The sequence below is a fragment of the Phyllostomus hastatus genome, unplaced genomic scaffold (genome assembly GCF_019186645.2).
Source record: "Phyllostomus hastatus isolate PE091 unplaced genomic scaffold, TTU_PhHast_1.1 phas_scaffold_21, whole genome shotgun sequence".
Taxonomy (NCBI): domain Eukaryota; kingdom Metazoa; phylum Chordata; class Mammalia; order Chiroptera; family Phyllostomidae; genus Phyllostomus; species Phyllostomus hastatus.
Window position 1 is genome coordinate 14,545,828 of NW_025334017.1, and position 25,555 is coordinate 14,571,382.

The 25,555-nt window shown below is 38.8% G+C and overlaps 1 protein-coding gene across 6 annotated transcripts in view; it reads right to left on the reverse strand.

The window, feature by feature from the left end:
- Nucleotides 1-25,555, reverse strand: part of EYA1 (EYA transcriptional coactivator and phosphatase 1) — a 296,080-nt gene that overhangs the window by 93,883 nt on the left and 176,642 nt on the right. For 2 of the 6 annotated variants that reach the window (XM_045861478.1, XM_045861483.1), the window contains 5 exons: nucleotides 19,470-19,539; nucleotides 19,007-19,152; nucleotides 15,073-15,210; nucleotides 1,656-1,738; nucleotides 1,051-1,237 (listed from right to left, as the gene is read on the reverse strand). In XM_045861478.1, coding sequence (XP_045717434.1) covers nucleotides 1,051-1,237; nucleotides 1,656-1,738; nucleotides 15,073-15,210; nucleotides 19,007-19,152; nucleotides 19,470-19,539 — 624 coding nt within the window. The remainder of the gene's footprint in view (nucleotides 1-1,050; nucleotides 1,238-1,655; nucleotides 1,739-15,072; nucleotides 15,211-19,006; nucleotides 19,153-19,469; nucleotides 19,540-25,555) is intronic. The other 4 variants (XM_045861482.1, XM_045861480.1, XM_045861481.1 and 1 more) reach the window with 4 other exon arrangements.

A 25,555-nucleotide genomic window follows, 5' to 3' on the forward strand; every position in this document is an offset into this window, starting at 1 on the left:
ACTTACAGTCAAATTTAAATTAGTCATCTGTTATCTAAAACTTTTTTTCATGATTAGGATAATCACCTAGAATTAATATTCTGATCAAAATATAGAGGTGAGTCTTTCAGTATAAGACCATTCTAACCTGACTTGAAGCAACAGAGTGGGCTTTGGTCTAGAAATAAAAGACAGCACTGGCTGGTGTGGCTCGGTGGATTGACAGCCAGCCTGTGAACCAAAGGGTTGCTGGTTTGATTCCCAGTCAGGGCCCATCCCTGGGTTGCAGGCCAGCTCCACAGTAGGGGATACACAAGAGGCGACCACACATTGGTGTTTCTCTCCCTCTCTTTCTCTGTCCTTTTCCCTCTCTCTAAAAATAAATAAAATCTTAAAAAAAAGGCAAAGGAAGAAAACTCTTTGACTCTTGGAGGATAGTAACTAACCTTATTATCTATGAAACAAGAGATTATATTTAAAAAATGTTAAGACAAGGATAAAGAAGTATCAAAACCATAGTAGAAAAACTTCCAGGAATGGAGAGGGGCGTGTGGGCGATGGAAAACGCCCACACTTGGGCCTGCAGTTCGACACTCACAACAGGCACAAGGAGGAAAGGGCTGGCTAGGGGAGTAACGGTTTTCCACTGTCACTAACCCTTTGATGCTATTTTATATTTTGGGGAAAACATTAAATATTTAATGATAATAAACATTAAATTCAAGGTGATGTTACTTATTTTCATATTTAATATGTTAGCAAATTTATAATTATAGTTAATTACAGCTAAATATAAGTCTACATCTAAAAAGCAATATATATCTTGAAAAATGTATATTTATAATTAAACAAAATATCTATTTCATGTGTTCTTGAAGTTTACATACTTTATACTAAAATTTTTAAACAAATAAATATAAAGTCACGGCCACGATCACACTGCTTGATTTATATGTAGGCTTGCCAAAATTTGCCAAAACTGTGTGACCACTGCATGAATAGATGACTGTAGAAAAATTCATTTAAAGCACCAGAAATACAGCCTGCAGAACCCATAAAATGCATAATTACCTGCCGCAGGATCTGTCACTGCTTGGCTGGTGATGCCAGATGGTGGCTCTTGAAGCTGGTAGGTGGCATTTGTTGAAGGCGTGTTGGGGCTGGTGTTGCTGCTTGTCATATAATGAGCTGGATATGGCGAGCTGTTATAATACTGTGCGTACTGACCCTGGCCGAAACTGGGATAAGATGGGTAGTCCTATGCAATCAAATCATACAAGAATTGTCTGTCAGAATACGGCTGCTTATTTCCTACATTTCAAAGTAGAGCTGCAAACAGATTCGTCTCTGAATTACATAGAAACCCACAAGCACACTTTGACTGAAGTGTTCAGATTTGCAAACAAATTTTACATAAGATCAGACACACTCTTCATATTTCTTCTATGTCATGATGCATTAATAGGTAAAATTAAACCAACCTGAAAACCATGTAAGACTACTCACCATGTAAGACTACTAAAGAGATTTAAAAAAAAAAAAAAGAAAAAAACTACTGAAAAGCTTAGGAAGGCTCTCTCACATTATACTGTACTATAAACAGACCCTTTTTCATAGAAGAAAATCATCTGTTGCAGTTTTAAATTTTCAGAAATTAAATTGGCTTTTTAAATTACCTGCTGTGAACTGTTAAATCCAGAGGAATTTGTGAGTGAATTATTTCCTGTATATAATCCTGACGATGTTGTAAAACTGCTACCTAAAACAAAATGAAAAGAAATATGGTTGACTGAGCTGGGCGGAATAATGTCTACAGGAAATTATTACTTAGATAAAGCAGAGTTGGAGTTCATTGTAAATATGCGTGGTTTCTTTTCAAAACCAGGATCCACTGCCATGGCTAAAATGTCATTTTCCTAAAATGGCTGACAATTTTTGTTTTACCACATTACAAAGAATTAAAAAGTAAAGAGGAGTACATTTGTGATGACAGGGTGACACATATAAACTATGTTTGAAATTATACATTTGTGCAAAAATTTAGACACCGAGCTTTCCATTTCAATTAGTAAAACACAACAGGATTTTTCACATCTTGATGTGTGCTTAGTAAAATGATGGGTCAAGATGAGATGGTCTTTGAAGTTATAAGCTCACAAACTATGTTGCTGCTTCCAAGAACCTAAAGTGCTTGCAATTATCATCATAATGACCCACTGAAAAAGGTGATTATTTCATTTTGCAGAACAAGGAAGGGCAGCACTTGAAGTATTTGTAAAACAAAGATAAGAGAGGAACATGAGCGATACTTTATTATTACATGCTCTGTCCAGGTAACATTTTATTTGTGGAAGAGCTACCCGTGATCAACAATTAACAGCAGGCACTGTGCAGGGCACAAGCCTCAGAGCACGTCTGAGTTCTGTCCCTCACTTTATTCACGATCTTCTTATTAAACCACGCAAAGCAACAGTATACTAATTTTGATGACCGTATTGGTAAAGATTTTTGGAAAGACAAGATCAGGGACTGGCATGTGTATGAAAGAGGGTACTCATGTATGGCAAATTGGGAATTTAAATAGGCACAACCTTTCTGTTGGGCTATCTGGTCAGTTATTAAGAAATTCTGTATACCATTTAACCCAGCAGTTTTATTGCCAGGCCTTTACTCTAAGAAAAAAAATAGGGATTTATACAAAGATTTAGTGAAGACGTTCTTCAGTGTTGTTTCTAATAACAACACAGACGGTATCCCAAAGTTTTCCATAGGTGTCAATCAGAAAATAGGTTACTATTGTATAAAGTTGTTTAAATGATATTATAATGGCATTCAATGATGTGGGAAAAAATTCATACTATTTTGCTAAATTCTAAAATAGTAAAAATGTTTTTGGTGATCTCATTGGAAATATTTTTAAAAGCAGAAAACATTTTTTTCTTTTCTTTCCACTCATTTTTTTTTTATTAAGTTTACTGGGGTGGCATTGGTTAATACAATCATATAGGTTTCAAGTGAACAGTTCTGACACATCATCAGTATATCTAATGGTGTGCCCACCAACCAAAGTCATATCTCTCATCACCGTATATATTTGACCTCCTACCCTTTACTGTCCCCCTCAACCCCTTTCCCTCTGGCAACCCCCATACTATATAGTCTGTGTCTAAAGGCATAAGACATTTTTAAAAAACACGAAAATCTCAGAAATGTTATCTATAGAGAGATATAATCACTGATCACATAATATTCATAAAGCCAATGTACATTCTTAAATATTCTACTCAGAACCTGTGTTGCTTCTGCTAATAGAAAAACCATTTAAAAAAACAAAATTTTTATGGCAAATGATGGCACAGGCTATTTACAGATGCCTGCAGCGAATATATGCCAATTATTTACTTGCTGCTGAACATTTACGTGATGGCTTAGGAGTCAGAAAACAGAGTTTCCAGTTGATCACTTAGGAGCTGTTTGAACTTTGGACAAATCACCTAATCACTCTAAGATATACTTTCTTTACTGGCAAAAGCTCTACTTCGTAGGATTTCTTACACAGATCAAATGAGGTAACATTTTGGAAAGCACAATCAACAATCTACAGTATCCACGAATGTTAAGAACTGTTATTGTTTATCCCAGCAAACATTTCCAGCATTCTCCACTGGACTCATAAATTCTTTCTGTCTTTACACTTTCCCAAACTAGATAAACATGACTCGATCTTTTTGCATATCTAACATTCTTTTTCTACTTACTTAATCAAGCATCTCTGAACTTTGAAAACCAGTCTGATGATTTGTTATTTTCATTAAGAAGGAAAAACATTTCTGAAGATCATTTTCAATTTAGTTAACACACAGACTCATATTTGAGGTTTTTTCAGTTGTATCTTTCAGGAACACCAACTGTTCAAAATTCCCAGAACACCCATCACAGATAAGCAGAGTGCCCTCACACTGCTAATACTTACCCCACAATGAACATCAGGGCCTCAACAGACGAGATTCCCATATTAATGTTCATTTTATGTGGCAATCTCATACTTCTTAATCATGGTAAATACTGGGCCCATGGTGATAGTTACACGGGGATAAAAAGATGACTAAGACATATCCTTGGACCTCACAGGACTTATCAGGATGACATAAGCTTTGTTTTGTTTTTATAAACACTGGACCTCATGGGCATATGAGTCACTCATTCTGTATTAGCATATCAGGGAGCAATTAATACTGATACTATATATAAAACAAACTTATAAGGAGCATTTTAAAAATTCCTTGTAAAACATTTTTGGGGTAAAAACTGTGACTATCAATGCTTTTAAAAGAACTTTAAGTATTTTATATATTTGATAGGAAAAATTACTTTGAGTTATGACTTGTAGTTTCATTTAAACTATACATTTTTAGGTTATGACTTGCTACTTTCATTTATACTACACATTTTCAAACAATAAATACAGAACCCAATAATCCCTATCCACCAAGAAAATGAATAAGACATAGAAAATATATTTCAAAAATGGATGTTTTCATTTCATAAGTTATTCCCTGGAACAAAGCAGAAAAGACTGTGGAAGCTGTATTGGCACATACAGGCCACTGAGGTATGACCAAGTAAATCACAGTTCAGCACTGCAAATGGTACCCAGGTGACTTTGCAGACTTAATGCTACTTCCAAGACTGCACATTAGCTGGGATTCAACATAAGTTATATTCATTTACTGGCTGACTGCAGGCTGGATTCCATTCCATTTAGTGTGCTGAGCAGGCATTTAATGGCACTCAGTGGCCCAGGAGATTTAATGCAACTTCCATAAGGATCTCACTTACTTCAGAGAGAGGTGTACAAACTAGAGAATCAAGCTCGGGCAATATTAATTTTTCACCACCAGAATCAGATCTGCCTTCATGCAGGACTCAAGCCCAGAGAACTGCTAACACTTAGTCCAGACCACCAGCACTGGGTGTCTGTGCGGCCTCCTTTCCTGGGTTCCTGCCCACCGTCTGACCCCTCCAGTTCATTCTCCACAAAGGCAGTGCAATACTTTCTCTAATATGCATGTCTCATCTTCTCACTCCCCTGCTAAAGAAAAGTAACCATTAGTGGCTCCCTATTGCTCTCAGGATAAAATTGAAACTCCTTACTAGGGCTTGTTCATTAGGCCCAGGCTGGTTCCAGTTTATTTCTTGGGCTTCCTTAGGTCTTTCCAGTAATCCCAACCCCAACCCAGACACCCATTCCAACACTAGTGAAGCAACAGGAGGTTTTCTTAAGGTTACTCCTGCCCCTCTTACTTCCACCCATTATATCCTGGCTAATTTCTTATCAGTGTCACAAATCAGCATGGAAGAAAAGCCCTTTTCCTCAGAAAAACCTCCCAAGTTCCCATCTTCTCTCCTTCCTAAACCTGGATTACTGAATCAATCAACCAATTTATCTATCTCTGTGATATGTATTTGCCATATATATTTATATATCTACAACTTATCAGTATTTTAAGCTAACTTGTGCTAATTAATTAGTAATTAACAAGTTAATACAAATTAATACTAACCATATTTAATTAGTCCTTTCCCTATCAAATAGTCTAAAAGAACTGTAGGTTATAAAAGCAATTGGGTATTTGTAGACAACCTATACAAACATGCCCAGAATACAAAATATAATAAAACTAAAAATGGATAACATCCATTAAGTGCTCATTATATGTTCCTCTTTTACATGCTTTACCTATACTTCATAACTCAAACCTATAGAAGTATTCACATTCCCATTTTGTAGATAAGGAAACAGAGGGTTAGGTTAATACAGCTTCCATGAGATGGGTGTGAAATTCAAATGGAGCCCAGTCTGGTTTTAGAGTCCACGCAATGCTTTTCACGCTGTCTCCCCTATTCTATATTGTGTAATGGGACATTCCAAAGTTCACTGATGTGTTCGCTTCTCTAAGAACAACAACAACGCACTGGAAGTAAAACAAGTGACATGAACAAATACTATACTTAAAACTTATCGAGTGGTAACTCCGAATGGGACATTCTGATGTGCACTAAAGTGTTCTTTTCTCTAAGATTAACAACAACATACGAGAAGCAAAATAGAAGTGACAGGAACAAATAATAGTACTTAAAACTTATTGAGCGGTAACTCTGAGCCAGGTCCAAATAAAGGATTTTACATGTTACAGTGCACTGAGCCGTCACAACCGCCCCATGAGGTGGGCACTACTAGATCCCATTTTACAAGTGAACAAACTACCCAAGATTATGAGCAACTGAGGCAGACCTGAGATTCGATCCCAGGCCTTCTGGCTCCAGAACCGAAACTCTTAATCTCCATGGCATATGCCTCTCAAAGTAACCTAGGGGTTTTTCATTTGAATATTGTTTTACCAACATACTAAACACACGGCTACTAATTGCCACAGAATCAGTAGCAAGTACCTGATACAAGGTACATATCTGGGCTTCTCCTCAGACATAGCGATCACAGTCTTGTTGACTCGGAAGGGAGAGGGTGTGACTTGAACACACACAGGTTTGCCAAACACCTACAGTGCCTGACTCTTAGCACCACTGTATGTAAGTGGGTGATTTCAGCAACTGCTTCAAAAACACATACCCAGTATATGCTTTATTTTTTCTCACTGAGAAAAGTCATCACACTCATCAAGCATTTGCTGAATGGAAGCTTCTCAGAAACTATTTTTGTGTTTTTTTTGTTTTTTTGTTTTTGTTTTTGTCCTGAAGCTGCACTAAAGCTGTTAAGGGTCCCATTCTGACAGCTGATCTGATGCAATTTGGTGCCCACACTACCTGATGAACTTCACTGAACTTTGGAACACCACAAAGCAAAGGCAAAATAGCAATGGCCATGCTCCTAAGAAAGATCCAGTGTGTAGCTGCAAGCCCACTTCCTGGTCTACGCTGGCCTGGCCGGGCAGGAAAGGCACATGCAGCTAGAAGGCTGCTCCCCTCCCCCACTGGCTTTACACACAGGGGAGAGAGGGCAAGATGTGCCCAGGAAAAGCAGATCTCCTCTTTCCACTAGGAACGAATGCACTGAGAGTTTCTGTTGGATGTACAAGTCTTCTCTTATAATTTTAAGTCACAGAACTAGGTTTAGTGTTCACGATTGCTTTGTCAAAGTCATATAAAAGTATTTTACTTCCCAGAGACAAATGACTTTACATGAAAAGTCACCTTTAGATAAAACAAAAGAGAGCATAAATATTTTATGATGAAATGTTTTACATTTTATGTAACATTATATCATGAAATTTCCCCAAAGTAGGAAAAAAAAACCCTATGTAGAATCCATTATTTCTCAATTAAGGAGTCTGGCAGAGGTGAGTGCAAGTAAAGCTCCAATAACACCCAGTATTATTTTTGGTCGGGTCTGAATTAAGTCATGGTCCAAGCAGGTGGCTGTTGGAATATCTTCTTAACCATTAGCTAAAAGGAAAAAAAATCTTATCTATTTAAATAGCTAACTATTGTGAAAAATCACAGCCATACTTCTTTTTGGAGGAGGGCAGGGAGAGGAGATACTAATTTCCAGAACAAAATGCTGTAAAAATCTTTCCTTTTAGAACACCTCTAGAGACAGAATTATTTTTCATTCCATTGCCCTCTTATTAAAGCAGAGAACATTTATTTTCTGAGTGGGCAGATTAATTATATTATGAAAAACCCTTTTCAAGTTAGTTCAGTTGACAGCACTCACCGGCAGTCTCCACAGGCCCAACCATGACTCAAGACGGTGTTGTAGACCCAAAGGAGCAGGTGTCACGACACCTTCCCTCGAGGAAAGTTTAAGCGCGCACACTCAAGAAGACAGCACAAAGAAACATCTGCATGTGTCATCCACGTGGGCACCATGAGCATGGACATGGGGCTGCTCAGTGAATGAACTGACACCACCTGGTTAGGGTGGAAAGGAAGACACAACCATGCCCCGAAAAGGACAAGAAGTACATTCCGGCAGGGGTGAGCAGAAACTATCCAAAACTCAGACAGTAAAAAGCTTATAGGGAAGTAGGGGGGGTGGGACTAAAGGTAGGTGGCAGAAGTCTCTTGATCGTGTGTGTAAGGAAAGAATAACAGGTCAGGATAAGAAATGGCATTCTTTACTTGAAACCCCCCCAAATCTGAATGTTGAATATACCAGTAGGAGTATGTAAGGACACAGGAAATATTACGATTCTTATTCTCCTTTTAAGGATTAGAGGGGGTGGGAAGGGGGGAAAGCTATTATAAATGCAAGGATCGGTATGTTTATATCAATGGGTCTGCATATAGGGTTTGGGGTGGAAAGTTGGGATGACGATACAGGGAGAAGAATATGCTGGCCATGCCCTTCCCTAAGGCTCCCACTCACAGCCACTCTGTTAGTTCAGGATGGGGACTGCTGTCCCAGAAGCTCATCTTACTCATTCTTGCTCCTCTAATTTAGTGCTTCTCTCTCTCTCAGTCCCCATTTCCCGTCTTTCAAGATCTGGTTCAGGTCCTGTCTTTCCAATAAGATTTGGGGAAATCTATTCCTCTGTGCACTGGTTTCACCTTCTGGGAACTTCAGCTCAATTATAACTGATACTGTGTAATTTATCTCTTCACTGGAACAATACTAACCAAGCACTCATTAGTGTTATTTTCCTCCTGATCATAAATTCCTTAAATTTCTGTGTTATGTTTAACCCTCTGCCTCACACAGAGAAGGATAAACTGTCTGACTCGGGCCCTTGAAGGATTTCATCTAGGCTCAAGTGGGAGACAGAATTGGGGTTTGAGAAATTTTTTTTTTTTAGTTTAAAAGAATTTATTGGCTTATAAATTTGGAAAGTCTAGAGTTGCATATAGCAAGGCTGGATCTAGGAATTCAAATGATGTTATCAGGTCTCCGTCTCTCCATTTCCTGATGATGTGCTCTGTGCTGGTGTTTGGGAATTGAAACCCAGTGTGCTAGGTGACAGGAGGGTCCAGTGAGGATATGGCTCACATAAAGAACTGGGTGTAGGAGGAAGCCTGTCCATAACTCCTGTTGTGTGTGTGTGTGTGTGTGTGTGTGTGTGTGTGTGTGTGTGTGTGTGTGTGTGTGGTGGCAGTAGGAAGTTTGAAAAGGTGACTTGAAGGCCAACAGACATCAGGAGAGAAAAATTCTCTCAACTTCCTTATTTGGTCAATGAAAAAAAGAGTAGGGAAAGGAAAAACAATCAAATAATAACTGAGCTTATTTCTCAGATTTTATCTAGAGGACACATACTTTGCTGTTTTTTGTTTTGTTTTGTTTTTTTACTACAGGGTGTATAAAGGCTTATCTTTAAAAAAAACCCTAGATTCTAATCCCAACTTTAGATTTAAATTATATGAAGAAAATTAAATGCAGGAACTAGAAGTATTTACTGGAAGGATTTAAAACATTTCTGAATCTCCAAAAATAAAATCCAGCAGAGTTTTAAATTGAACTTTTAAACTGATTACACATCGCAGATTTTAGACAGTTCATAAAAATCTCACTAATCTTAGATATGAGTACCATTGACTACAGAGATGATACGAGGAGTTCACACCCATATACCACATGGGCATTCTAACAGAACATGGACCTTATGGTATAGGTATGGACTACTAGCTCTGTTAACTCAGATATTAGCCTATTGCGGATGTGTTAGTGAACAAAAAGAATATTGCTTACATGTGAAAGATTTCAAATTCAGAATGCAATAACATCCTATTATATTTTTATAGTACATTTATAATACAATAAGCAGAGAGAGAACGGTGATTTCCTTGTCCAAGGACACTCGGTTAGGAAATGACCATGATCTCCACTTCCAGGTCAGTGTTTTTCATTCGACTATGCCCGATCTGCTTTCTAGATTTTCATATTCAGTAACACTGCAAGTGAACTATATAGTATGGAAACTGGTGTTAGTTTTTGGATACATGAGCATCACAGACACACAACGGGTGGAGACAAGAACACCTGAGAAACTGAGTAAATAAATTTAGAATCAAACTATTTCATTTCTGAAAGATGTGTTCATTGTTCCTCTCTTTTTAGGGTAGTACATAATTTTAAAAGTAAATTATATACAGTCACCCAGAGATAGTGTATCACAAAGATTCTGCTTTCTTGTCACTGTCAGGGGTCCCTACAGAGAAAGGGTGGTGGTCTTGTCAACCGTAACAAATGAGAAACAGTCGTGGTAGAAGACCCTGTGTGAGTCACCCAGTTCTATCAATGCTAAGTGACTGTAGTTTAAAAATTAACCCACATCTGAAAATAAATCCCTACTACATTTTTGCAGTTAAGAACCCAGTCTATGTTGATTTATAACATGATTGAAAATGCAAAGTCCAAGTTTTGTGTGTGATTTAACCTGGAGAACATTGCCCAGCTATAACTTCAAAAAACTTAAGAAAATAAAAAGGTAACGTGGAGGTCAAAGGTCTACTTCACAGAGAACAAGGGCCCACATTAAACACCAGAATCCCAGCCACCCTAAGAATGCTGGAACCTGCTGGGGCCTGTCTGTACTTCCCATGTTTTAGAGCGTTTTCTAGCACTCACTGGGCAAGCAGGATGCTATCTGTCCCTCGTGTATTTGCACAGAAGCCCATTTGCTTTCCTTCCCTGGCCTCTTTGCCATGGGCTGTGTCCATCATCGGGCACGATCTATGTGGCAGAAGTTCGAGTAGCTCCCTGGGGAAAAGCCTCTGCAGGCCAGATGGGCTACTGAAAACCAAAGTTTCCCACTTTCTTATTAGGAGGATTTTAAATGACCAAGTTTTCCTTTTTATCTCAGTAACAGCTTGTAGATTCAAAAGGGAATTTTAAACGTGGGTAGTAAAGATTGCGAAACCTTTACATTTATCTTTCTTGATCGATTTCTATATATTTTAAATAAAAAATAACTCATATACACAATAGTATTGGTATTAATCACTGATTAATTATTGGTATAACTGGACCGCCATACAACTTTCAACACTTGTCCCTTGAGATGCCACGGGATGCTAACAGAGCTGGGATGGAAAAAAATCAACTTAAGAAAAAAAAAATTCTGGAATGCAAAAAAAACAAACCAAAATATAGGTGTGAGTAGAGTGGCAGGGCAATCACGGAGAAAATCTGAGCATCAGCGCCAGCAGCAGTAATAGCTCTTCTCCATCTACCCTGCCACCTTACGCCAGAAAGGGCAAAACTCGAACACTTGATCATAGCAGATTATGGAAAAAAGTTTAATATCCATTTCCTTAAACCCTATATTTTGGACTTCGTATTTTCTCTTTGGAAAAGCATCATTTCTAGAGTTAATGAAAAACTTTAACAGCGCATTTTGCTATGTAGTTCTGAGGTTCTAAATGACTGATAAACTGACACATTTCCTTTCTATTTTGGAAAAGCTACAGACAGGCAGCCCAAAGGAGGTGAGGGTAGTGTCCCTTATTAGATCATTATTATAGATCACTCCCACATCATAAGGAGCCCCGGGTAAGTGTGGTATAGATCGCCGTGGAATTGAACACCCTTCCAAGCCCCATTAGCAAACCTCTGCCCTTAATTTGTGGTCTCTCCTCACTGGTTGGAACCCCAATCTCTTCAACAGAACAAACAACATTGTACACAAAGAGGGAGTTAGAATTTGTGTCATTGCCTTCTCTAAGTGAGAGCAATAAAGCCTGAAGGAAAATAAACAACGTGGGCTTTCCAGAGCCCTCTGGGTCTCGGACGTGTGCATCTGCGTAGCCCCTCCCATCTATCATGGCAAACCCTGACCCCTTCCTGGTGCAGAATGACAAAAAGGTCCTGCACCATCACTGCTATTCCAGGGCAATAAAACACTCAGAAAGGAATTCTAAGCCTCCACCCTGATTCTGGGAAGTCTCCAATCAGCTCTACTCCACCTACTAGTATGAGCACAAGGAAAGAATGCTTTGAATATCCCATGAAAATAAACTGATCGGGATTTTTATTCTGCTGACTCCCAAATTCATTTCTCCAGATGAAGAGAACTAGAGTCCTTATGAATCTTAATTTCTGTCATTGTGACACAGGACTCTCCACTTCCAACAAACACTTGTAAATTTTAGACATGCTACTAGAGAGTGGAGATGAAAATACAATTAAAGGTGGTTTCTACCTACAAATATCTGGAATCAACAGAACTGAGTTACTCTGGAGAGCTGGGTTTTCTTCAAAGCTGAAAATTAACCAGTTGAGAGACTCAACTTAATTTTCATTGTTTTGTGTGTGTGTGTGAAAATCTTTTGCACTTCTTTACCTAGAACAGACTGTTAAATAAAATTTCATTTTCTTCATATGACCCCGCCTCTGTGGTAGATGGAACTCTACTCGTGCCGTATCGGCTGTGGGGGTAATGGGAAGGTGATGCTAGCAATAGGTCTGGGACTTGCCTTTTTTAAAAAAATTGTAACTAAAAGCTTGACTTTGAGTCAGATGCCTCTTTACACAAAAGGAGAATAAAACTTGCTTATGACAATCTGGGCAGGTACTCTGTGAAACTCATCAAACATTCAGAGGCTGAAGCACTTTTTACTAAGTGGCTCACCTGCTCATAGTACGTGTACGTATGGGCACAAGTGCTCACACCTCCACACACACTCTCACCCCTTCTGCTTCACCTTGCTGTCAGTGTCCTTTGATTGGTGAGCAGTCCTGAAAACACTATCTATACTATCAGCAGAGTGACCCAGGGGTCTCCAGGCCCATTTTGTCCATCCACACTCACCTGCTCTGCCAACTTATTTGCAAGAGGTTTGTCAATGGTGTGTGAGAAAAGACCTCCTCACACCATATGAAAACTTCTCCCAGAAACACAGGCTGACCTGGGAGCAGGAAGATGTCAAAAACTAATAAGCATTTCCCTTCATTGGGATGAACTCTACAGTTGTCTATGAACAAAAACATTTTGTTTTTCTCAGTTGAACTTAAGTTCTAATCTTCCACTAAACATACAAAAGAGATAAAGGAGAAATAGACATTTCTAGCAATCGTGCAGCAAAGATGAAAGCCATTTCCTAGTCCCTGAGGTTTTACTTCATGACTTTTAGTATTAGTACAAGATAAGATTGACATGAACAAAAAAAATCACCATTATTTATTAAAAATAACTGAATCTGGAGAATTTTATAAAAGTAATCTTAGAAATTAGGGAGATTTCTATATTTTTAAAAAGATGTATTGAAAAGACTCTAAAATGTCAATAGATTCCCACAACAGGACACGCAAAATCATTTAATAATGCTGAAGCATTTTTTGTCATGCATTTAATATTTAAGAAATGCATATTAAGTGGCATCTAATTATCCAAATTTGGCCATAAGAAATCTATAGTATATAATATATAATTATCCATCATTATATTGGCCAGTTAAGCTTCAAGTTAATAACATGTTATCTGTCTTGATATGTGGAAATCATATTATATCCAATAATCTAAAATTAAGTGAAGTGCCATTATAGAAACACCCATCTGAAATATTAACTCAGTCACAGAAAATAAGTTCTGAAATCCCTCTGGAAAGGCCACAAAAGAGCTTTAATTCAATGTCCAATGAGCCCAGATGCAATGAAACCTATGGGTAGAAAAGCAATCCTATATTTGATGATACAAATGTCCTTATTTCTTTTTCAAAATAAAGAGATTTTTCCCTCTAAATTAACTTTACTTTTTCTTCTTCCACTGCCATTTTCTCTCTATTCTAACACTATGATTATACTCGGGTAGCTGGTTAGGCCTCTTAGAGCTGTTTCTGCTGCATAAGCTTTGATTTGAGGACAGAAAGATAAAAATGACTCTCAAGTGTAATATTTCTCAAACTCTCTGGGGTATAGGACCAGTTTCTCCCCTAACCCTTCCTGGATTGAAAATTTGGCAAAATATAATAGTCATGAATTACTAACAGAATGAAATGAAAAAATAAAAGAGAGAGTACAAGTCCCATATCTTAAAATTAATATTTGATTTAACCAACATAAGATTTACTATCAACCCACAAGTGTCTAAACAACTTAATTTGACATTCACAGTACTCATCTCATTTTGGACTGGTAAAAGGAGGCCACAGATAGGCACTTACACTATGTTTGGTCTACAGCGTCAAAATCAGGACCCAGGGGCTGGTCCTTGAAGATATATTGATTGACTGACAATTTAATCTCCTGGTCTTTGGTAGATCATTTAGTCAACACCTATCACCTACTCTATTTCTAGAGCTGTGATAATAAAAATGAGGAAATTCAGCCCTCTTAGAAAGGTTCATTGGTCACACTAAGACCTCAGTCCTTAGCATATGTCACAAGAAACCAAGGCAGAACACTTTGATTTCACAAAGAAGTTTTTGATATTTTAAATGTGCAAATGTAGGCCAGGAGAGTAGGTAAGAGCAACAGTAGTACAAGGAATCTTGCCTCTAAGCCCAATCCACTATCCACCAACATCCATTCTTTCCATATCACATCAGACTCGACTTTAGAAAGTACCTGCTGGGCCACAGTGTGTGAGGGTAGATGTGGTGAGAGGTGAGGCTGAAGAGGGAGATTGGGTCGGTGGGATCAAATGCTGCTAACAAGTTAGATAAGAAAAGAGCCAAAAAGTTGGGGGGGGGGTCCTTTGGCAAGCAAGAGAGAGCAATCTCAGGGCAATGGTGGTGGACGAAAAGTAGATAGCAATGGATTGAATGGTGTACTATAGGAAATGAAAAATGGAGTCCATTCATGGACTTTATGAGAGGCAGGAAGGAGGGGTAGTGTAGGTAAGTTTTATAACATATTCAATAAATGTAACATATAATATATATTATATAAATGTTACATATGTGTATGTATATAAAAAATTGTCTCCTTTCCACCACTGCTCTGATCTGCCAAGAACACAATCTTTCCACAAACATGATTAATAACTGCTAACAGTTCCTACATTCTTTTAAAGTTTCTTTATGTATATATAACACATATTATATTTCAATTTTACACAAAATATAGCATATTATAGTTTATAAAAGTACCTACTGGCCTACAGGGTGAATGAAGAGAGCCACATCAGTGCATATACAGACCTTGCATCTGGTAGCTGTACGGTGCCTGCCCGGGCTGAGGGGTACCAAAGCTGGTGCCGTAGCTGACAAATCCTGTCTGTCCAGGTGACTGGGACTGGGACAATCCACCTTCAGTTTTGATGCCTGCCCATAATGCACCTAAATCAGTTAGTGACAGCTTATCTATCTGTTCATTTTCAAAAGCTGACATATACACAAAAACACTTCCACAACTGTTTGTCACAAATGCTTCCCAATACTCTCTCAATAATCAAGTGTAGATATGCTTAGAGTAAAATACCCTAAACTATAATTTCAACTTAAAAACACAGGATTATCACAGATTTGAATGCTTACCACATTGTTCTTTCTTAACGTTTTTCTGAATTCCATTTTCTATAAAAGTGAACTCCAGTGACATGACTTTTGCACTTGGTTTTGTTGTTTTACAAGAGTTTAAGATAATCTCCTCTATAATTGAGAAATGGTCATGACTAAGCTATAAATTATTCTAAAAGTTATGTTGATTAATATCAGAATTAAAATCCCTTTTTCTTAAAAAGTGATTAATTAGAATCTCTAGCTTCACAGCATTGTTTTTCTTTCTTTTTTTCTTTTTTCCTTACTCTTTCTACCACAAGGATGTTTTTAGTAAATACTTATTTTGAAGCCAGAGGGAGCAATTTTGGGCACAGAACTAAGCAACACAAGCAAAAACCCTTCCCAATACTCAGATCCTAGCAGGAAGTAAGCACGTGTGCGCGCGCACGCGCGCATGCACACACGCGCGCACACACACACACACACACACACAGCAGGATATTAAGAACTGAATCCTGTAGAGCAGCAGGGTGATTTATAGACAAGTTGTACAGCAGTTGCCATTTTGTCTCTTGTAGTTCCAAGTATTTATTCAAATATTTTTTAAGGTCACTAATCAATTGACTTTACTAAGTTGTACACTTAAAAAATTTTTATATTTTTTTTTATTTTTCAGTTACAGTTGAGGTATGATATATTAGTTTTAGATATACAACCCTGTGATTAGACATTTATACAACTTATGAAGTGATCACTCTGATAAATTTAGTGCCCACTTGGCACCATACATAGTTATTACAATTCAAATAGAATTGTTTTAAATGTAGCCTAAAGTATACATTCTTTTTATCATATTGTAATATAAATAATGTATTTGTGGTCCCCAAGAACTTCCTAAAGCTCCAGGCTGACATCCGAATTTTAGGGTTCACGTCTGGCAGGGTTGTTACGCAGTGCTCAGCCCTAGATCATAATTAAAGATAGTCATGAAAGTTAACAATTGTCTTTAACTCCCACAGAGGGAGGAGAGAAAAAAGTCTGCCAAGGGAACTCACATTTTTGAATAATTTTACTTTGCATTTTAGATAGATGATATCTGTGGGATCTAGAATACACAGCAGTCTCACTGTTTATGTCTATTTTAGGGGATGTTCATCAGTAGAATGAAGTTAGTTAACTTTCCTAAGGCAATAGAAGAATCTCTGATTCTTGGCGGAGAGAGCCACCTCTAATTGTAATGGAGTGCAGCGGGAGAGTCCCTTGAAAATAGGAGAAAACCCCATAGCCCTTGATTAGGGGAAGGGGAAGTGGATGATATGGTTTAGGATACTTTGCATAACAAAGGCAAGTTAATAGCGGTGCCTTTCTTGAATGGAGAGGGCTGCTGCCACCCAGAGCAAAAGGTTTATGTGACTTTAAGAGCACATAGTGACTTGTGATAGAGCCAGGAGACGTAGATGCCCACCCTGGATGTCTGTGCATCACAAGAAGTCTTGCCCTGACTAACGATGGCAGCTGAAAGAAGGTAATAGATACGGGGGAACTGGCAAAAGTGGCACATCATAGGAGGGGCTAGATATGAGGTGACACAGGAAGTTCTGGGCCCAGCATTTAAAATAATGGTTGGCTGAGAGAGAAGGAAGAAGCAGCCATGTGGTCTGAAAGGGTGTAAGGAGAGAGCCGGTGGAGCTATGTGGGCTGCCATATTTTTAGTGCACTGACCCAGAGGAAAAACAGAGCACCTGGGCAGAAGCCCTGGGGGCATCAACTTGTATTCAAGGTCCAAAAAAAGAAGAAAGGTGATCAGGAAAGTGATAAGGACTGAGAATTATTCCCAGAAGATTTATAAGCATGGAAAGCCTGGGGATCAAAGCCCTTTTCACAGACTTACTCTGACCACCTCCCCCATCCTCACCTGTCATGGTGAAGATGGTGAGGATTAAATTTCCTATCCTTACTCTATTAGTTCTGATTGCAATCTCAGACATTCTGCTCATCTCACCCACCTGGAACCACTATTTCAGACAACAGGGACATTTGCTAATGGTTTAGAACTGGAGGAGCTCCTACCCCACAGCCCAGCTGTTGGCAGTGGGCCCCAGCATGACTGGATGAACAGGGGAGGGGCTGTGAGAGGGGCTGCGAGAGTGGCAGCCACGCACAGTAGTAGCAGGAAAGGCACCCGCCCACAGCAGCGCTGGCAGGTCTGCAGTGCCCTAGCACTGTCCATACTGAGACTTCAAATAACCAGCTGATGGTAAATGTTAAGAATATAAAATGGGGAATCCTTGACTCACATTATAGAATTAAACTACATAATTCAAATCATGGATTCTCTTTCCCCTTTTAGCAAAATAGTAGTTTAAAATTTTAGACAAATTTGATTTATATCTAATATTAGTTTGAGAAACCTTGAATGCAAGTTATGGAAATAAAAGACAATTCTAGAAAGTCCATTTCATGGCTGTTTTTAAAGCCTGGTTTAAAACCATTTAGCTAGATTCTATTCCATTTGGATAGGTCTGAAATAAAACTACAAAGGGTGAAGTCATATATAGACAATTTAGATGTTAATTTCTATATATTTTATAAGAAATTTATATATGGTTGATTTGGTTTGGGGGAAAGATAGAAAATGAAAGAAATGAAGTGATTTACCTTCTAATTATTAATGAAACACTTAAAGAAAAACATTTCTTTCACTATGCTGCAGAAAAGAATATTACAAAACAATAGCAACAGAAACACAACCACAATATTGACCACAAAACATAATTCTGTGCACTAAGCACAGCATTACTTATTCTACCAGTTATTTCCTCCAAAAATTATATGCTTTTTCTTTATAAGGTTTTATTTTTTCTTAATAAAATGCCAATAATTCATATTTTTCTATTCAAATGGGTTGCAATTTGTTTAGAAAAAAGAATAGCAACTCAATTGAAGAAAAGGTATTTTGAAATTCCAGAGTTTTTTTTTTAACTAAATGTTGAGGTTTTGTTTGATTTATTTTTAATTTTCAGGTATTGACCCTGTAACAACTGAGTTAAATTACACCAAGATAAAGATAATCTCCAGGTGGGAAGGCACAAATGGGGAGGTGAGCTGGAAATGTTTCCTGATTTGCCTCTTTAAAGTGCAGCCTGAGTCGAGATATGTAGATCACTTTTCCTAATGGTTGATAATGCCGAAATTTGATAATACTACCACCCTCGAGTTTAGAGCAAGGGTTTGTTGAATTCTGCTTGTCCTCCCCTAATCACACCCAGGCATCTGATAAATAGGAAATGAATCTCTACCCCAAAGAATTCATTCACAGCTTTATCGCAAATATGCACCAAAATACTTGGGATTCTAGAGCCAAGTGCTCAAATGGCAAATTAAGAGTTGAGATATAAATGGAATAAAATGAAAGCGAGAGGGCATATGACCCATGCCATCTATTCGCCACCTCTGACTTCAAGACAAGTAGCCAACAGTCACTCACGATGTCCCTTTGAAACAATCCCATTAACAACGTGGACACAAAAGGTGACAACACTTGCTAAGTGGCCCAAGATGACAGTCTCTCAGTGCCACTTGGGGACGCCCACTAGATAATGACACTACTAGAAGAAACAGCTGCCTTACTCACCATAGGAGGAAATTCCATACGGCTGTCCAGGCTGTGGGTAGGTGGCGTAGGCTGTCGCTTGTTGCATTCCTGTGGTGAACTGTGTTTGCCCATATGCAGCCATAGTTTGTGAGGAAGGGGTAGGGAGAATATGTGGGTATGCTCTGCTATTTGTCAGAAATGACAGAAAATGAAAGCCCATGCATTAGATGGAAACATGCAAGGAAACTGATTCACAAGCATATCACAAATTCCAGTTACAGCCTGTCTCTTAAAGTACAACATTCAAACATAGGATAAAAGTGCTGAGATCCTTCAGTCTCTGCTAGGAGAGGCCCCAAATAAATTTGTGTAAATACATTTAAGTCTCTATGAAGTGCACTTGTTTTTAAATTAAGATGTGACACGTGGGCACAAGACATGACTGGAAATAAGGTAAAAGACTACTCAGAAAAGCTGCTTGTTAAGAGAAAATACATCTTACTTGGAAGGATAGATCTGTGGTGGGGAGAACTGGTGAGCTGGTCTCGGGCTGAAGCTACTGCTCCCAATTGCTAGAAAAAAAAATAATGCACAACAATCAGAGCAAGATAAAAAATATAGATCAAGCAGGGATATAGTTCAAACTACAGGCTGACCGTAAAGACCTTTCTAACCTGCACAGAAATGGGAATTTCACACAATCTAATAGAAAGTTCAACTATATTAAGAAACCTATGGAAACTGGTTCGAATTTTAAATGAACTCTTAGAAAACACAGTCACAATGTCTTAAAATACTTGTCAGCATGCTGGGATGGGCTCTTCAGTGCCAGTACTTGGAGAGTACAAGGAGTCCCGGCTACTGTTTGGAACGATTTGGAAAGAGGAGAAGTGAAGTTGGACTGCAGGGCTGGGCAGGACCCGGAAGGTCACCTGGCCTATTGTTTCTGCTCCATGGGAACACACACCTGAGGCTGGATTACCAAGAAACACAGTCTAATCTTCTCTCCAGCGAGCAGAAATAGGACAGGTCTTCATTTGCCTGCTCTGATTTAGCAATGTTTTTTAGTAAAAATAAATGCATCCCTATAACTATCTTAAACTTCTCAAGTTGCAAGCTGAGCCTGTTTTTTCTTGTGCTGAGGTACGTGTACCTCTGTCCTCAGCTGCTGGGGCTCAGCTTCAGTGTCCAAGTAGAAGGTTGTTTTTCGAAAGAGGTCATTTAAGCATTTGAGCAGAATTTCTTTCTTTTTTAGTCACATACATTAAATTCATATGTCTCAGAAATGCACTAAACTCTCCTATCAAATGTTCTTTTACATTCATTATGAACAAAAGAAGCAAAAATCCATTCTTGCAAGCATCAGGCCTTACAAGGGTAGTTTTCAGCTTCATTCCCTATAAACAGGGGTTATTTGTCTATCCATGCACATATGTATCTACACCCACTGGCATTTATACATACACAAACATACGCATACATATAGTTTTTTCCTCAAATTCAGGTTCTACATTAAAACCCTTAAGGTGTATGGGAGAAGGCAGAAGAGTGTAAATGGGGTAATGGAAGGAGACTTGACTTGGGGTGGTGAACACACAACACAACACACAGATGATGTACTATGGAACTGTACACCAGGAGTCCATATAACTTTTCATTAACCAATGTCATCCCAAAAAGTTCAATTAAAAAAACCATAAGGTTCCATGCTCTCAAAGTTTTATGTATTTTTATGACATTGCATCAATACATTAACGCTTCACAAATTTAATTTTCAAGCTTGTGTTTGGGAGAACAGTAGTGGAATCAAACTAGACTCGCAAAATCTATGCATAACCCTTTCCTCGTAAAGCCAACAGGCCCAGTCCAGGCACAGCAGGGCAGGTCTGGACTGGCACTCCTCTCTCCAGCTGCCAGACTTCAACCACCTGTCCATCGGTCTGGCAGAGATAGAGTCCATACTGAAGAAATGGCAGGCCACCTCAGCGGGTGCCCCTCTGTCTTTTGGCACATGTTGAGTCACTGCTCTGTTCCAGGCATTGCCTAGATGCTACAGACACAAAGACAAGTTCTGTCTGTCACATGGAGGGGGTGACACACAAATAACCTTAGGAGAATTAGTCAAATATTGCATTTTATAGAAGAAAGGGATTAGGGAGAGAACATTTGGACCACAAGGACTACCACTTGCCAAGGTTATCTGTGACTGCAACCTTTTCTAAGACTAAACAAAGGCCAAGGGCAAAGTAGATTTATCCCACAGAGTTGCTAGAGGAGTCCTATCCTTCTTGGTCATAGTTAAAGATAAGCTTTAAAAAATGAAACTACAACAATAACAAAAACTGAATGCCACCTGGTGATGGAAACCACAGAAATCCATTTTATTCTTTTCTATTTTTATCCCTGTGTTTTTCAAAGTGTGGGTCAGGACCCATAAAAAGATTATAAACTCAATAGGTTATACCCAACATATTTTTTTCATTTAGAATAATAAAATAGAAGATATCAGGGTTATTACAGAGTATAGTAAGGTCCACGAAACTTTGATTTAGATTAAACACATAGTATATATGTGTACACATGAAAAAAGAGATTTGAGAGGCTGCAAATTGTGGCAAACACATACAAAAGAGGACCCCCCCAAAACCCAGAATTTTATTAAAAAAATTTGTATTTATTCTTACATGTTTAAACGTCAGTGACCTTCAAGGTATTCTCCATTTGGTGCAATACACCTATCAAGACTTTTTTTCCACCGCTCAAAATAGTTTTTGAATTCATCGGTTTTGATACCTTTTAGAGCTTTTGTCATTTTTTTGTTTCACCTCTTCCACATCAGCAAGATGTCTCCCTTTGAGGACCTTTTTTATCCAGGGAAACAAAAAACATCACTCGGGGTGAGATGGGGTGAACAGGGAGGGTGGGGCAGGGGGGCCATGTTTATTGTGGTCACTCAGGTTTACTGTTGAACACTCAGCACAGAGTGGGCAGGTGCCCTCGTGAACCACCCATCACGCAATGGGCAAATGTGCCGAAAGAGTCTTCAAAAAAATTCACTGAAGCCAAACGCAGTCTCTCACAGCAGCAGCAGCCAGTACACTGACACAGATGGTTTCCTAGAACACTCATCAAGCAGAGAAAACGTACTACAAGGGGCCCACCCTCCAGAATATAATTCCAGCTTTTGGGGGTTCCCCCCTTGTATTCTGGAGTCAGAATTTAATATCAGCTCAGATTCAAGTAGAAACTTTTCTACTTGGTCTTAGGTGATTTGTTCCCCCTCATCCTTGATATGTTCTCGCGTAAAATCAGGGCAATAATTCTACCTATAGGAGTGCTGTGAAGACTAAATGAAATAATCAACATAAAGTGCAGAACACAGTGTTTGTGTAGTGAATGTTTACTATCTCAGATACGCAGATAACCACCATCTCCATCCCAAATTTGCCCTTCCTTCTGTATTTTTAATTCTACCCAATGAACAGCATCACCATCTGTTTAGCAAAACGCTTAAAAGCAAGATTCTTTGCCCCTGTTTACATATGGGAATAGAAATTAAGTAACACATCCAAATGACTAAGGGAGAAAGCTGGTATTTCTGCCTGACTCTTTTCATCAAAAGAAACTACCTCTTGACAGCCTACTTAGAAACTAGGTATCTCAAAATCACCTCATTTCCCCCCCTCTATTTCATGACTCTCAAGTCACCCGTCCCAAATGGAGAAATCATCTATTGCGCTTCCAGCACCCTCCGGCCCTTCCCTCCCTTCCCGCTCAGGTGCCCTGTGTGTCTCACTAGGATGAGCACAACATCCCCCTAGCTTCTGCCCCTGAGTTCCAGCCACTGCCCTTTAACTACCACTACTACTACTGGCACAGTGATCTATCTTAAATGAAAACTTCTTTATGATCATTCTCCAGCTTGCAATCTCTCCACTGAGCTCACATTATCCCTAGGAAACATTCCAAATCCTTGGCAGAGTACACAAAGAGCTGCAAGCTTCCACCCTTCCCTGGGTTTAGTGTTCCGTAGCCTCCCCATACGTGCCCTGAATTTTCATGTCTTGTCTCAGTTGTTCTTCATACCAGACCCTCTGCCTTGTAATGCTCTTCTTTCCTCTGCCTGACAAACCCTCCTCCTTTGCGGCTAAAACATCACTGTCTCTTTAGAATAATGGCTTCCTTCTCTGTACTTTCTTGAAATGTTATCAACACCGGCAATACGGCACTTACCACATTGCATAGCAGTCAGCATACGTAGCCTATAGATGTTAGATTTCTCAGCTAACCATCAGCTTCTGGGGCCAAGGACCTCCTACTTTTTGTCTCAGTGCCTGATAGGGCCTGGCATGTGGTGAGTAATCAATAAACAGTATTTGTTCAATGAAAATGTGAGATTTAGGTCATAAGCAAAGTACATTTTTTAAAAACCATAATGACTTGAAGAATGGTTAAATTATTTTAACTTATTAATAAACATGCATAAGAAACTTGACTCAGCTCTTTGGCAAGAAGAATTGGGCTAAATAGTATTCTCATGAAACGACTGTGACTAAGAACCTACAGTGCTGAATGTCTAGTTGCTACTTTCCTAACTACATGGACCTAAAATTGTTGACTATTTAATGCTGTATCTTTGGGCTTTCTCTAAATTCAAAGCCCTGTAATCTCTGTGTGGCTTGAAGTCAAGATTCTTACATAGTGTACCTCAAATATTTTATCCTCTTAATTGCTTAAAAGACCTTTACATTTTTAAACAATAACCTAGAAATTCAGATGAATTTTAATTTGGGGGGACCGGAATAACCTAAAGCAAAAAGAATGCTCCCAGCTCATCTGTCAAGGTAAATAAAGTGGTTTTCTTACCATTAGTAAACTCCAAGTTCCGCATGTCAGAGCCCCGGGAACACGTGGACAACTAATAACCTCTCTATTTTAGCACATTTGTTTTCTATTACTGTTCCGTTCTTTTTCCTGCTTCTAACATATCAGTTGAAGAAGCTCCCCAAATCTTGTTGTAGGAAGGGAGAGGAGAACCAAGATAAAAATGTTCACAAGCTTGAGAATCCACTGAAAAAGTCAGCAGAAATCTCAAAATGAACAAGTTCTCAGTTCACTGCTCCACCAGGCTCCCGTCTCGTTATTCCGCTGAACTATCAGGTCCAAAGCCTAACAGTAAGTTTTGATTCTTCTCTTCCCCTTACACGCTTTTTATTAGAAATCAAGTCAGTTCTCCCTTCAAAATACAGTCTAGATCTGGCAGCGTCTCTCTTCCTGTCTTCTATTCTGTTTCAATCACCCACACTGCAGCCACCAGAGGATGGCAGTCCGGACATGTCCCCTGCCCCCAGTCCCTTCTCTCTCTCCTCACTCCTTTTCCCTAACAGAATCCTGGCACATTTAACCCTGACTTGGTGGCCCTTGTAAGAAGGATGTGCGCTAATACAGTCCTCTTTCTTCAAAACCAGGGAAAGACTAATCTCCCTGCTTCTATTACCCTCTGCCTCCTCTTGTCCCATGGAGCACCTTCCACACAGCAAACAGTAATCTCTTAAAAACATAAATTAGAGCATGTGGTAACCATACTCCACCCCCTTCCCTTATCTCCAAGCCCTCTTTTTACCCTCCTATTACATTTAGATTAACCTGAACCTATTCTCTTACTTCACTAAGATGTGCACTCAGATGCTCTCTTCCCAGAGGGTCCTTCCCTCTAAGAGACCTCCATCTCTTTACTATATTCTGCTCTTTACTATATTGTTTGTTCTGCTTTTGTTTCCTTCCGCCACCACTTACCTGTCACTCTGTTTCTCTCCCAGAAATGGAAGCCCCCTGAGGGCAGGGAGCCTGTCTACTTTGTCTTCACCACTAAATTCCACTGCCTAGACATTGCCGCTCATATAGTAGGTGCTAAGTACATAATTATTGAATAGAGGAATCAGACCCCAAAAGTTACATTTTTTAAATCAATTTAAAAAAATTTTAAAAACTGTATTTGCCACACATAGTGTCTTTTTCCCCCTCTAGAAGCATTCCTGTTTCTATTTCCAGGTTCCAAATACCACCAGGCATCAACTTTGTGTGATTAATATCATCAGCTGGCTTTTTTAAAAAACAAATTAATAACACATTTAGGCTCTATGGAAATGCCAGAAGCAGCTGGCGAAGACATTTTGCAATCCCTAAAAACACATAATTTTCAAGCCCAATTGTTCTTAACATTTAAGTTCTTAAAGTGTTGCTTTTCATTAGTAAATAGTATAAATTACCAGAACATCACTATATTTTAAAAACCTAAGAAACGACCTTGCGATTTTTAATTCAGCCACATGCTTTAGAAAACCAATTCCCCTTTTCCAGGTCCCCACACCAGGATATCTGGTGATTTTTCTGGAAGAGTGAGACTCTTGCCTCCTTACTGCTTTAAAATTCTAGGGTTCCTAGAGGTAGAGAGAGCCATTACCAATGATGAAATGGCTCTATTTCTTTTTTATCCCAGCTCTTTCCTCGAGACACCCATAATAGGATGTAAATATTTAAGCCGTCATGGAGAAGAAAATAGGAGTGTTGATCACAGAGGCAAAGGCC